The sequence below is a fragment of the Xenopus laevis genome, chromosome 7S (assembly GCF_017654675.1).
Source record: "Xenopus laevis strain J_2021 chromosome 7S, Xenopus_laevis_v10.1, whole genome shotgun sequence".
Classification (NCBI taxonomy): Eukaryota; Metazoa; Chordata; class Amphibia; order Anura; family Pipidae; genus Xenopus; species Xenopus laevis.
Window position 1 is genome coordinate 73595985 of NC_054384.1, and position 13735 is coordinate 73609719.

The following is a 13735-nucleotide window of genomic DNA, read 5'->3' on the forward strand; positions in this document are numbered from 1 at the left end:
GACATGACTTTAGAGGGACCTTCTACTGAAGCAACTAACAGTTATGAAGATATTATTTTGACATTTTAAATTAGATTTAAGTCAACAATGGGGCAGCATCTAAGTAGGCTTACTCTTAATGATATAAAAGCAACATTACAAAAAAGACATGCTGATCTTTGCTTTATTTGTAGTAGTAATTTCATTTGGTCATAAACATGTAACTGTTTAGTATGAGCTTTTAATTATGACAGGGTGGAACATTATCATCGGTCCTTGGAAGAGGTAACAGGTCCTACTTTTGTGAAGTACCACCAATGGATGACTTTTATTCCCGAGTAATAGGGATGCAGCGTTCAGGGACTTCAGACAGCTTTCTTGGCCCAGAGACTGTCAGTACACCGTCTCGAGACAAAGTTGAGGTGATGGATTGAAAATCCACATCTGAAGGAATTTTGTATCTTCGCTGGAAGTCTCTGGAAACAAAGCCATGTTCATCCTGAAAAATTAAAATATTAGTAGATGATAAATTTCAATATTATTTCTGAACCATAACTTCTTAGAATTAGTTCCATACAGGTAAATTTGATATAACCAAACAAAAAATTCACAAGGGTAGCAGAGCCCTTATAATAATAAATATTGATATATATTTTGAATGTGTTTTATATCAAAAAAAGGTCACAGTTTACAAAATGTTGCCATTCTTTGCTCACTTTGGAAGCAAAAAACATATTTCCAAATAGCTTTCATAGCTGGCTCCTGCAATCTTTATACTCAGCAAAGGTACTTTAAAACATAATAGTATGATAGCTAACCAGTCCCTTGGAGTCCGTGGAATATGTTTCTATTCCCTCTGTTTTTCATTGGATTACCTTAGATCAAAAGAGGAATGTTTTCTATTTCCTATACAAAGATTTCCAAACACTCAAGAGTTTTTTGGGATTGCTGCTTCCTCCTCTTAATAGTATCAGGATTTACGTTTCTTTTCTGAGAACACTGCCATGTTCTTGTGCAGAACTGGAAAGATCCACCAAAGATGGTCATTCCTATTGTTAGGTTTCATAGGCATTAGTAAGCAATTAAAAATAAGATGGATCTTCTGCCTGAATGCCCCTTTTTATTTCCATGGTTCTGGAAGCTCTTATAAATAGATATAGATTATATTAGATCATTGGTTTAATTTACATTTACTGTGATGGTTTTTTTTTAGCAAGATGCAAATAGTTTAAAACTTACCTGCCGTTCCTCATGCGTCCCATGGATTTCAATAAAATCTCCAACAATCTTCACCTTTAGTTCTTCTGGTGAGAAATGCTTCACATCCAGGTTTACAGAGAATCTATCCTTATCAATTCTCATCTGCAGAGAGAAAATGTAAGACATGAATGGCTATTGGCACAGCTTTTGGTTTATCCAAAGTGTAGATTAAAGCTGGCAAGGCTTCCAGATAAGATGATTTTACCTGATTTGTACACGCATGGGACAAATAAGACTGATCCAATCCTATTGGGCTTTCAGTTGGATCATATAGGCAGACTTTGCAGAACTGCTGCCCTGGACCATGTACACAGCACAATGCAGTGCTCTGATAGGATAGTATGTTCCACTTAGCTTCATATCTGAACAAGCTTTTAGTACCTATACATTGGGAAGTTGATCACTGTGGGCCCACAGACAAGCCAATAGACTCTCAAGTCAACAATGTCTGCCCATGTATTCCCACTTTTACACTGTTAAAAGAAATACTGGGTACACTATTCAATTCAAAACAAATGAATGACCGCAGCTTCAGCTGTTATGATTTGTGAAGTCTATATGTCTTTTTGATAAGTCATACAAAGGCCATATCATAATTGTCTCTTAAAAAAACTTAAAGTTATTTCTTATTGGCTGAATATACTTGGAACAGATTTACTAACACAGGAATTAGATTTTTCGACTTTGTCAGTTTTTCCAGATAAAACGGTTTTCTTGTAATCTGTTAAAGGGGTGGTTCAACATTAAGTTAAAGGGATACTGTCATGATTTTTATATTGTAGTTTTTATTTCTAAATTACATTGTTTACACTGCAAATAATTTACTCCACCATATAAAAAGTTATTCCTGAACCAACAAGCATATTTTTTTTAACTTATAATATTGGTGTGTGGGCAGCCGCCTCAGGTAATTTTGCCTGATCCTGTGCTTTCAGAAAGAGCCAACACTTAACAATGGAACTGCTTTCAGACAGGCTATTGTTCCTCCTAGTCAATGTAACTGGAGGAGTCTCAGTGGGACTTGGAGCTGTTATCTGGTTACCTTCCCATTGTGCTATTTTTAGGCTGCTGATGGGGGGGGATAGAGGGGGTGACATCACTCCAACTTGCAGTTTAGCAGTAATAACTGACATGACTGGGGGCACCTGGTAAACTGACAATATGTCTAGCCACATGTCAGATTTCAAAATGAAATATAAAAAAATCCGTTTGCTCTTTTGAAAAATGGATTTCAAAACAGAATTCTACTGGAGCAACAATATTAACTGATGTGTTTTAAAAAAACAACTTTTTTTCATGACAGAATTCACATTACAACCAAATCTAAAGGTGAATAGCCCCTTTAATACCATCACTTTAGCAGCACTTAGTTGTACACATGTGTGACAATGGAGTGACTGTCACATAAGCCAGGCTTCAGTTCAAGATTCCTTTATATGTACTGGATGATGCACTTGTACATTTCATCAATGAACTCTGGAATAATAAATTTTGGAGTAGGACTCGTGTAACAGAAAAAACATGGTAGAAATAGCGACAAGGTTCAGTATTGTATTGTATTTTTCCTATAACTTGCCACATTAGTAAGGACAAACCCACTGCTACTGCTGCACACCTCTTTATTCATTTTTTTGCCTGGTCTATACTGTGGGTAAATACTTGTTCCGGTGCTCCTCTCTAGAGAATCACCCACCACTATAGCACTAATGTGCTGCATTGCTCTCCAGTCGTATGCATTCTATGCCACTTCTTTAGCTACTTATCCAGTATAGAATGGTAGTTGTCATTGCTCATTCTAATAAGGCTTCATTTTAGTCATATATAAAAAAAGCTTGTTCAATGACAAAAGCATTAATAAACCATCAAAATTTGCTTTGGGCTATTGTAAATTTAACAATTGTAAGGCGTTGAACATGAAAATGATGGAATGTGATTTTGATATTCCAGACATTGATTTCATCCATATTTTATTTGTCACCTTTTCAGAAGTCATATGCTTGTATAAATAGCTATATACACAACAGTCATCCTTATCTGGATTCCATAAACTCTTCCATTCCTACCCAGGTCACATGCTTAATACTTCCCACTTGAACCATTATATCATAAACTGACTATAGACTTGCTTTGTTCTCTGGAAGAACAGTACATTGATATCAAGTACTGTACAAAGAGTCCTGTGTGCAAAAACTACAAAGATGAATTGTTTTCCTCTAAGTAACTGACAACATATTATTGTTCCAAAATAGAAAACAAATGTTCCTTTCTGACAAAAAACAAAAGAAGAGGCTGCTACTAGCCTAATACTGGCAAGTGGAACAAAATGACCATCACGGGGTATAGTTGGTTTAGAATATATGAACTTAATGAATACATGCCATTGCTAGCGTTAATTGAAATAGAACCTTTTTGCATTGCTTTTATATTTCATATTCAATATTGATACATGCTGTGCCAGCATACAGGGATTGAAATTATGTGACAACTATCCAAAAACAAATCACTTACTGGTAGTGTTTTGTGGGGGGGGGTTTTCAGCAACACATTTGTACAGCCCCATCTAGACTACTGAAGCTACATTTTTTCACTCTCTTTGTCATTCCAAAGGTTGCTAAAACTTTTTTTTCAATATTTAATTTTAGAATTTGACATGAGCCTAGCCATTTTCTTACTTTCCCAAGTGCCCTGAGCCTTGTGCTCTGATAAGCTTCAGTCTCTCTTTACTGCTGCACTGCAAGCTGGGAGTCATGTTCAAATGGAACATGCTGGTAGAGAAACCATCCTGTATTTTATAAGTGGGGAAACAAGAAAAATTATTGCATCTCTGAGGGCAATGGCAGGTAGGGCACTTTGTCACCCTCGATAACCACCCTTGACAAATCACGTTCCCTGCAGGCAACAAAGTACCTAAAAAAATATTGAATTGCTCCATTTGTTGGTACAACAGACTTCTCACCTAATTATAGATGTGCTTTGTAACTGCTGCTGCTGTCAGGGAAAACCTCCAGTGATTAAAACAGACCTGTCTACCTGTCGCAGCTTCACGGAGAGGGGCCATTTAGAATACCCCAAATACATCAACTACAGTGAGAGGCAGAGGGAACATTAGCCACAAATACATTATAGTGAGAGGCAATGGGAACTGTAGCCCCAAATACATTAGATATAGTGAGAGGTTGAGGGAACTTTAGCCCCAAATACATTAAGTACAGTGAGTGAGAGGCAGTAGGAACTTTAGCCCCAAATACATTTAATACATTGAGAGGCAATGGGAACCTGCAAGCCCCAGTGGGCCCCAGACCACCCAGTCCAATGCTGGCAATGTACTAGGGAAAATAACAGGGCTGACCATAATGGAAAAAAATTGCAGAGCTGGTAGCACTTCAGAAAATTGAGACTGGCACAGTATGAGGTACACGGACTGTTCTAGGGAAATAGCAAAGACAGATATGCAGTATTAGGCATCAATGTAAGAAATGGCAAGAAAAACTTGAATTGACACTTCCAGCCTGGGTGTAGTGATATTGTGCAGAGCCACACACAAATTACTTCCATGGATGACCCTGAATTTCACTTTCAAAATCTGATCTTAATTAAGACAAACAAATAATAACGGCTGCTGGTATATGTAAGTTTCCTACATATGTTTTGTTGTAAACAGGGGCTAACCACAGTGCTAGCATGCTCATATGTTTTGACCTTTTGATCACATTCATGGCTGGAACTAGAAGTAGGCAGAAGTGGCACGTGCCTAGGGCACAAAGGTAGAGTTGCACCAGTAACATACCTCTTGTTGATGTACATGCTCTCTTCTGCACATGCACACATGGGCGTGAGGAGGGAGGCGACATAGGCAACCTGGCCAGCTTGGCCCCGCACTAATCACATTTATTCATTTTTTAGACATGAGTTTCATTATGTATATTTCTTGCTGAATAACACTGCATGAATATTTTAGCAGAGGGTTTCTGTGGGCGGGCAGGCTTTTCCTAAATGAATGCAACCAGTCTGGAAAATGCCTTATAAAAAACATGGCCAGAAGTAAATATTAAAGGCCACCATATTGGCCTGTGGAGCGTGTGGGAAAAAAAGAAAAAGTGCAAAGGAGCCCAAGAGAAGACTGTGACCGGAGAAAGGCAGTGTTTGGGCAAGTAAATCAGTGAAATTGACTTGAAAGTATGCTGCATGGCTTGGCTGAGACACATTATCTCTGAACTGTCTTGCATAAAAAAGGGCATCAACTCAAGGGATGAAAACATAATTATGCCTCTTTATAGGTCCCTAGTGAGGCCTCATCTGGAGTATGCAGTGCAGTTTTGGACTCCAGTCCTTAAGAGGGATATAAATGAGCTGGAGAGAGTGCAGAGACTAAGTGCAACTAAACTGGTTAGAGGGATGGAAGACTTAAATTATGAGGGTAGACTGTCAAGGTTGGGGTTGTTTTCTCTGGAAAAAAAGTGCTTGTGAGGGGACATGATTACACTTTACAAGTACATTAGAGGACATTATAGACAAATAGCAGGGAACCTTTTTACCCATAAAGTGGATCACCATACCAGAGGCCACCCTTTTAGACTAGAAGAAAAGAACTTTCATTTGAAGCAACGTAGGGGGTTCTTCACAGTCAGGACAGTGAGGTTGTGATGGCTGATTCTTAAGAATGGCTTGGATGATTTTTTGGACAGACATAATATCAAAGGCTATTCTGATACTAAACTCCATAGTTAGTATAGGTATGGGTATATAGAATTTATGTGAAGGGATGGAGGGGTGTGTGTATGGATGCTGGGTTTTCATTTGGAGGGGTTGAACTTGGTGGACTTTGTCTTTTTTCAACCCTATGTAACTATGTGAGTAACAGAGTACTAACCTTGTGGTGGACCAGTGTCTGGGAGAGGCCCTGGAGTAGACAGGAAGACTGCAGTTATTAACTGGAGAGAACCTGTCATATTGTGTGCTGCCATGTGAAGACAAGCACCATGTTAATGTGTTTTATAACTAAATAAAGTAAAGGTAAAGTCCTATTTGCAGCATTTTCTAAGTCTGTGTCTTTTCTCTGCACAAAAAAACCTGCTTACCCGCAAGAAACCTGCCTTTTCAAAAGTTAATTTTCCCACACTAGTGACTTAAGAGTTGTTACTTTATAACTGCCAGGAATGATGTAACATTATAAGATGTAACATTAGATTTAGCTTTTGGTGTAACTGTTTTAGTGTTGTGATAGTTGTGGCTATATTTATAACAGCTCACACATGAAAAACATGATTTAATAATTTTGCTATTCACCTTTATTAGAAAATGTCTGATTTGCTTTTTTCCCACAACTATTTATTAGCTGTGTGTTTTCCCACTGTTTACCCTATTAGAAAATATTAACCAATATTTAAAATTACTTCTACCTGTGACATCAGTCAAGGAAGGGTGCTAAACATAGTGGGGCACAGGGTCACTGGTAGAGGGGGTGGTTATATGGGCATATTAAGCTTAAATCACTTAATGTAACTTAACAGTCCTGTGGCTCGAAACCCTTTCCAAAAAGTATTGGGAGGGTTGGTGCTTGGTGAGTTTTGGCAGCATGCATATCTCAGCCCAGAAACCAAGCTGTGTGTAATCCATAACTGGGGAAATTTCAATTGAATGCAGCAGAATATTTACTAAATACAGCTGCTTTATACACATTATTTAAACTTGTAGCAGTTCTTCTAGACACTGTTAGAAACCCCATATAAACACTATTTTAAGGAATTCATTAAAATGTATTTTAATTTTTATTTATTTTAATAGTTTTAATTTATTCTTCTCTTCAAATGTACAGTCTATAACTAGATAAAACAATTCTAATGACACCACAATATACTCTTAATAATACAACTGTTTCATAGTCTTCTCCTTTCTAAATATGTATGTTTTTTTTTCTTAGTACAGGTATGGGACCTGTTATCCAGATATGTTATCCATCTACTATAAAATCATGTAAACCTTAAATAAACCCAATAGGCTGGTTTTGCTTCCAATAAGGATTCATTATATATTAGTTTGGATTAAGTTCAAGGTACTGTTTTATTATTATTACAGAGAAAAAGGAAATACATTTTAAAAATTTGGATTATTTGATTATAATGGAGTCTATGGGAGCTGGCCTCTCCGTAATTCGGATCTTTCTGGATAATGGGTTTCCGGATAACGGATCCCATACCTGTACTATGGTTAAGACACTGTACCAATGTTAAATACATTGGTACAGTGTCACAATATATATCACAATATTTAATTTCACGTATTATTGAAATTTTTTAATATAATTGATGATAATGTGTTAATGTTAGCATATTAATAGTTACTTTAGATGCCAGTCATTCCTCACTGGTTTATTGCATTTAGATGGATCCCTCAATATCTTTGTAAATGTATCTGTACTGTGGTTGTAGAAAGCACCAACTTATATAAACATTATACATACTTGCCCATTTTTCCCAAAAGCATTATTAGATTACAGTGATCTTAAAAGCAATGTAAAAAAGCTCGCCCTAGACTTAAGTACCCCTAGCACCTTACAGGGTTAAAGATAAAACTACCTCAGACAGTCCACTGTCTATCCAGCTTGGAAGCCTGAAGCTGGGGTATCTGAAGAAGGGAGGTGATAGTAGACTGGAAGTTGGGAAAAGTTCAGCCTCCTGAAGGTGTTCTCCAAAATGCTCATCAAAGAGTAAAGGTAATGACGGAACCAAGGATGTTGGATGGCTACATCCATTTCCGTGCTGCTTGTGGCAACTAGAAGAGAAAAGCTTAAGGTCTGAGTTAACCAACTAACCTGGAGCTCTTATATACAGTGGACTGCCAGTCAGCTCCACCCTTGCAACCGAACATTGAACATTCTGGAAAATTGAAGTCAGGGGATTCCATTCAACCATTCTCGGTGCCATGACACTTTCTCTATTCACTCTCCAGCCCACTGGATCAGCAAGAAGAGATGCTGATTATTGTTCTGTTTTCTTTCCCACTTCTGTGCTCTTTGGCTCAACAGATCATTTCAGCCACTCTCATGTAACTTGACAAGGATGATTTCATGCCCAGATCTGACAGTTGACAGTGTAATCCCAGTGCCATTTATTTAATCCAAAATGCTCTGCAAACATCCAGCCCTCTTTCAGCTTCCTACAGGCTGTGTATGGACTAGGATGGCAGAGGGGGAGTTAAATGCCTACATGGGTGTGATCATTGCTGACAAAGGAGCTAAATATATACACAATGTGCAATTATTATTTTACTTTAATGTTATTCATATGTCAGTAGGTCAGTCATCTGGTTAAACAATAACATGTTAAATATGTTTATGTTTTAAATCAATTCCTGACCAGAGATCATAAAGGGGATCTTTTTTGAAAATGTAATATAAGCTTCATCATACTGAAATAAGAAACTTTGTAAATATAATCAATTAAACATTCTGCGTCATTTCTGAATAATCAAGTTTATGTTCACTATCCCTCTCTCAGCATCTGTTTCTCTTCATTCTGTCTTCTTGCAGCAGTTGGGTGTCAGATACTTATTGACAGTTAGATTCAATATACAGTATCTTATAGAGGGGGGCTTCCTTTCCTAGTTCACTCAAATAACTGATTCCAGTACAAACAAAATCTAAAAAATAATGACCTTTTGCACAAATCCTGCATGTAGAGAGACATGATGTCTGGTGATTTTAATAGAGTGAGCTCTAATATATCTTCTAGGCAAAAGGAGCCCCCCCATAAGATATATTGGATCTAACTGTCAATGGTTATTTGACACCCAACTGCTGCATGAAGGCAGAATGAAGAGAAACAGAAGCTGAGAGAGGAATAGTGAAGATAAACTTGATTATTTCAGAAATAGTTGATTCGTAGTTGCGCCAGCGTCCGCTTCGCCGCACTTCGCCAGGCGTATTACGCAAATTCACTAAAATCCAAAGTTGCGCTCAGGGGAAGCGTAAGGTTGTGAAGTTGTACTAGCGTTAATTCGCCAAGCGAAGTTACGCTAGCGATGCTTAATTTGCATACGGCGCCAAATTGAAGTTACAATGGAGGTATATGTAGCATCACTACACAAGCCTGGGAAACCTTCAAAACAGCAAATAAAATTTTTATTTTGCCCTACACATGTGCCCACTGTATAGTTAAGGTGCCATGAGTTAGGAAATGTAGGGGGGAAGGAGGGGAGCCCCAAAATTTTTTTCGATCTTTTTCAGCCTATCACCCATAAAAAAAGAAAAAACGCCAGCGTTTTTTGGGACTTAGAAAATTTTTTAACTTTTTTTGAAGCAATCCCTAACTACTTCAGCACTTCGCCTGGTCTGAGGTGGCGAAGGAAGTCTGGCATAAAAGGTAGCGTTCAGAAAAATTTGCGCATCGGTGAATTGGCGTAGTTATGTCCGTTGCGCAAATTCACCAGGCGTAAGGTTGCGAAGTAACACTAGCGAATTTATGCCAGTGTCTGTTAGTGAATTGGCGAATTAACAAAAATGCGCTACGCTAGCAAATTACGCTAGCGTTAGGCGCTTCGTACTTTGTCTCTTGGCATAGACAGTGACTGTGAACTGACATTTCATTGAGATAACTAAGAATCCCAATAAGTGACAGACACAAACAACAATTGTCATGAGTTAAGCATACCATTATTGAGGCTTGAACTAACTCCTAACATAGTTAAATTCTTGAACACCTGAAAGGGAGAGGGTCTACCGAGGGTCACTTGAGTTAATAATCCTATACTTAATAATCAATACCCCACTACCAGCACATCTGCCACATACAAGTAAATCAAACGTATTTATACCCTATACAGCTCTATGTTATATAAACTATACTTCCAAATAACAGGGAATCATTTTCAGAGACCCCAGATACAAGGAATGTTGCCCAGAAAGCTAGAAACACAATGGTAGGATGGGCAAGGCTAAAACTGCAAAAAGAAACAGTAATTCATTCACACCAGGCTGGGGAAGAAACATTTTATGCCTTCACCTCTCGATTTCCATTACCTTCATGGGAATATAATATTACAGTATATTTCTCAATCAAATTATGTTCTGCCATATGCACAAACTTTCCAAGCTTCTAAAACCTCAGTCTCATTATGTAAATATCAGGCTGCGGCTTTCCACCTTTTCAGACTTATTCACAAAAGGGAATTTCTGCATATCTCCCATTAAGAAAATGCTAGGATTTTTGTTAACAGCAGACTAATGTTTATGATGTGTTATATGAAATGCGCTGCAGAATATGTTAGCACTATAAAAATAAAGAATAATAATAAATATCATCGTCATTTACTGCTACCCCAATTGTATAATGGTAGTGTTAAACTGATTATTATTTTATGTAAAACATATATACTCGCACCTTTTGTTCTGTTCTTCAGGAATTTCCCCAGTGGATCTTCTGTGCCCTACATTATACCATGGTTATTACATCAGACCAAGGATTAACAAACAGACAGGGGCTTTTCCATAATAAATAGAAATGAACACACATTCCAGGTATTCCTAGATGTTTGCCATTTTTATTCCAGATGAGATCCGTGTTCATACAATGGACAACCTCCTAGAAGTATCTGCACAGCATCCGCAGAAGATAGATAGCCATGGATTTGATAGTAGGTCATTTAACAGGAAATACATCTTGCCCTTGGATGTAGACCCTCTACTAGTAAAAGCTGAGTTGTCCCATGATGGAATCTTAAGTATTGAGGCTCCCAGGAACAGAGTGGATCTAAAAGGAGAAACCAATATGGTAAACATAGAAGTTCAAAAGGCTCCTGTAGCAGAAGCTGAAAGTTCCAAGGAAAAACCAAAGACTTATTAGAAAGCTAAATCCAGAATCCAGAATACAATGGTAAAATGAAAAAAAGTTTTAAAAAATCGTATAGTGACCTTTAAGTATTTATGATACAAACATACTCTTCATGCTTAGCTTCCCAAGCAGAAAATCCAGACTGGGCCTGTGTTTTATTGTACAGGACTTCTCTGTGCTGAAGAAGATCTAAAAATGACAAGACTGACAGAAGGAACATTATAAGGAATATGAGCTACCACCAAATCCAGAGTAGAGCAAGGATGGAAGAAACATACATTTTTCAGTAAAGCTGTTACAATGGCAGCTTTATACTTTTTTAGTATTATATTAGTGTATAATGCAAAGTTAAAGGGGCAGATTCAGTAAAGGGTGAATTGTCGCCAGTGAATGATTTGCACCTCACTAAAATGCGAAGTTGCGTCCTGGGTGCCGAACGCTGGCGACTTTTCACTAGCATTACTTCGGAGTACAAGCATTTCAAAGCCAAATTACACTAGTGATCGCTTCTGCTTAGCGAAACTTCTTTAGTCCTCTTGTGCTTAGGTCAATTTGAATAGGGCGGTTACATTAAAGTCTTATAAATGTCTTTATTAGAGATGTTGGTGCAAATGCTTGAAGTGGCGACTTTTTATTACAAATGTCCAAAGAACCTGAATAAAGACAAAAGAGATGCCCCGAATGCCCTACACATGGGCCCACCCTAAAATGAATGTTCCATGCCCCTCTGTCTGGGGAAAAATGTTAACCCAAAAAAGTTAAATAGTTAGGTCTTTTGCAGGCAATCCTGCTTAAAAAAGGACAAGTCACCAGTGTTTTTACGACTTTAATGTATTTCCGGCAGACAGGATATGATTTAACCGACTTAAGACTGAGGAAGATTTAGCTTCATTTAATAAGTTCACCTGGCCTGAGGTGGTGAAAAAGGTAACGTTCAGTAAAAATTCACACTTTACTGAATTTGCGGAGTAACAACCGTTTGCCAGAGCAAAAAGTTGCCTGGCGATAGAGTGCGAACGAACGCTAGTGACGGTCCCGTTCGCTAGCGAATTGTTGCCTACACCTGTTAGTAAATCGGCAATGTCCTTGCAGATGGGATTCCTGGCAAAATGACGCTAGCGTTACCCACTTTGCCCTTTAGTAAATCTGCCCCATTAACTTGCTTTTGACACTATGGGGCTTTTTTTTTTTTTTAATATTCAGGATTTTTCCAGAACATCAGACTATCATGGTTAAAAAAGCATTCTAAAGGGTTTTTTTGTAAAAACGAATTGATCAATTAATTCTTCAGTGTGGAATTAATGCAATCGAGCTTTTGTGAGCTTTTCTGTAAACAGATTATTTGTGTAGAAACAGTGGCCTAATGAAAGCACGCTGGGCTCCTCACCAAAGAATCTTCCAAATGGTCTGGCTTTCACAGTTGTCCACGACCACCCAAAGCTTGTGCGGGTGCAAACACAACAAATTAAAGAAAAACAGTGGAAAAAAGGGGATTTTGATGCAACAGGGGATGCAGACGCTGTGGTCCAGCTCCCTAGTGACCATGGGGTCTGCATCCTCTATAATTATGCCACTGTGTAGAAAGCTTGAGTTTAATCACTTTTTTTTAGGAAAAAAACATTTCCCACAGGCATGCACATGATCCATACAGACCTCATACACAAGATCACAGGGTCCTGTATAGTGTACTACTGTATATCCTCAATGTTCTGATGATTCATTAATAAAAAAAATTTAACCTGACACTTTACCCTTTGGACATGCACATTCTTCTGGAATTTTGCTGTTGAATTGATGGATGGAGGGAGAGTCTCTGGGAATGCGTGTCCCTTGGTCAGGCCAAGCAAGGAGAGCCTGGGTAAGGACATCCCTAAATCATACAAACAATTCCTTCCCAATGGCAGAGAATTATGTCAAACTACAGAATAAAATGAGGATGTGAATCATAATTAAATGAAATAAATGCACCAAGGTTGCACACATCTCTTGTAATTATCACGAGTTAGAACACAAGATGTATGAAAGCAGGCAAACTTAAAGAGACTTATACTGCTAAATGAAAACAGCGATTCCACTGCAATCATTCACCATTATATACATACAGTGCAAATGCAGTGGTCAGCTCTGTTGACTTACAACACGGTGGTCCTAGGTTCTTGTTCAAAACACGTAGGTTAACTTTTGGTTTATTTCAGAATGTCCTATTACTAGTAAAGAACACTTGCAAATGAGAATATCACCCTTCATCATACTAAAAGTTAAAATATTAAAAGTATTTTTCCAATACTTGGCTGGCTCATACACTGTCCTGTACCTACTGTATAAGTAAACACATGATCATTCCAGGAAGTACTAAAAACAAAATGAATCACCATTCAAAAGAAGGAATGCAGAAAGGGTACATGTTGTTGCCAGAAGCATGTTATGCTCTTGGTGAAACTGTGTCGAAGCTGCTGGTAATACAAATGTGACATCCACTATAATCTATTCTAAACCATACCTTACGACTAATATACTGTATAATACTGTATTATTGGTATTGTATACAAATTGTATACTATGCTCTGTGAAATACAATCCAAATTCTCATTCCCCACAGTGAGTTATATATTAGCTTAGATCTTTTTTTAAAATAACACCTTATTTGGTGGGAAATTTGTGTAATACAA

The 13735-nt window shown here is 37.8% G+C and overlaps 1 protein-coding gene across 1 annotated transcript; it reads right to left on the reverse strand.

Annotated features, from left to right (window-relative positions):
• Window positions 1–240: 240 nt before the first annotated feature.
• Window positions 241–7990, reverse strand: cryab.S (crystallin alpha B S homeolog). The gene is given in 4 exon segments (XM_018227742.2): window positions 241–478; window positions 1219–1341; window positions 7815–7945; window positions 7948–7990. Coding segments are annotated over 4 exon segments (468 nt in total). The 3' UTR covers window positions 241–307.
• Between the last annotated feature and the right edge of the window lie 5745 nt (window positions 7991–13735).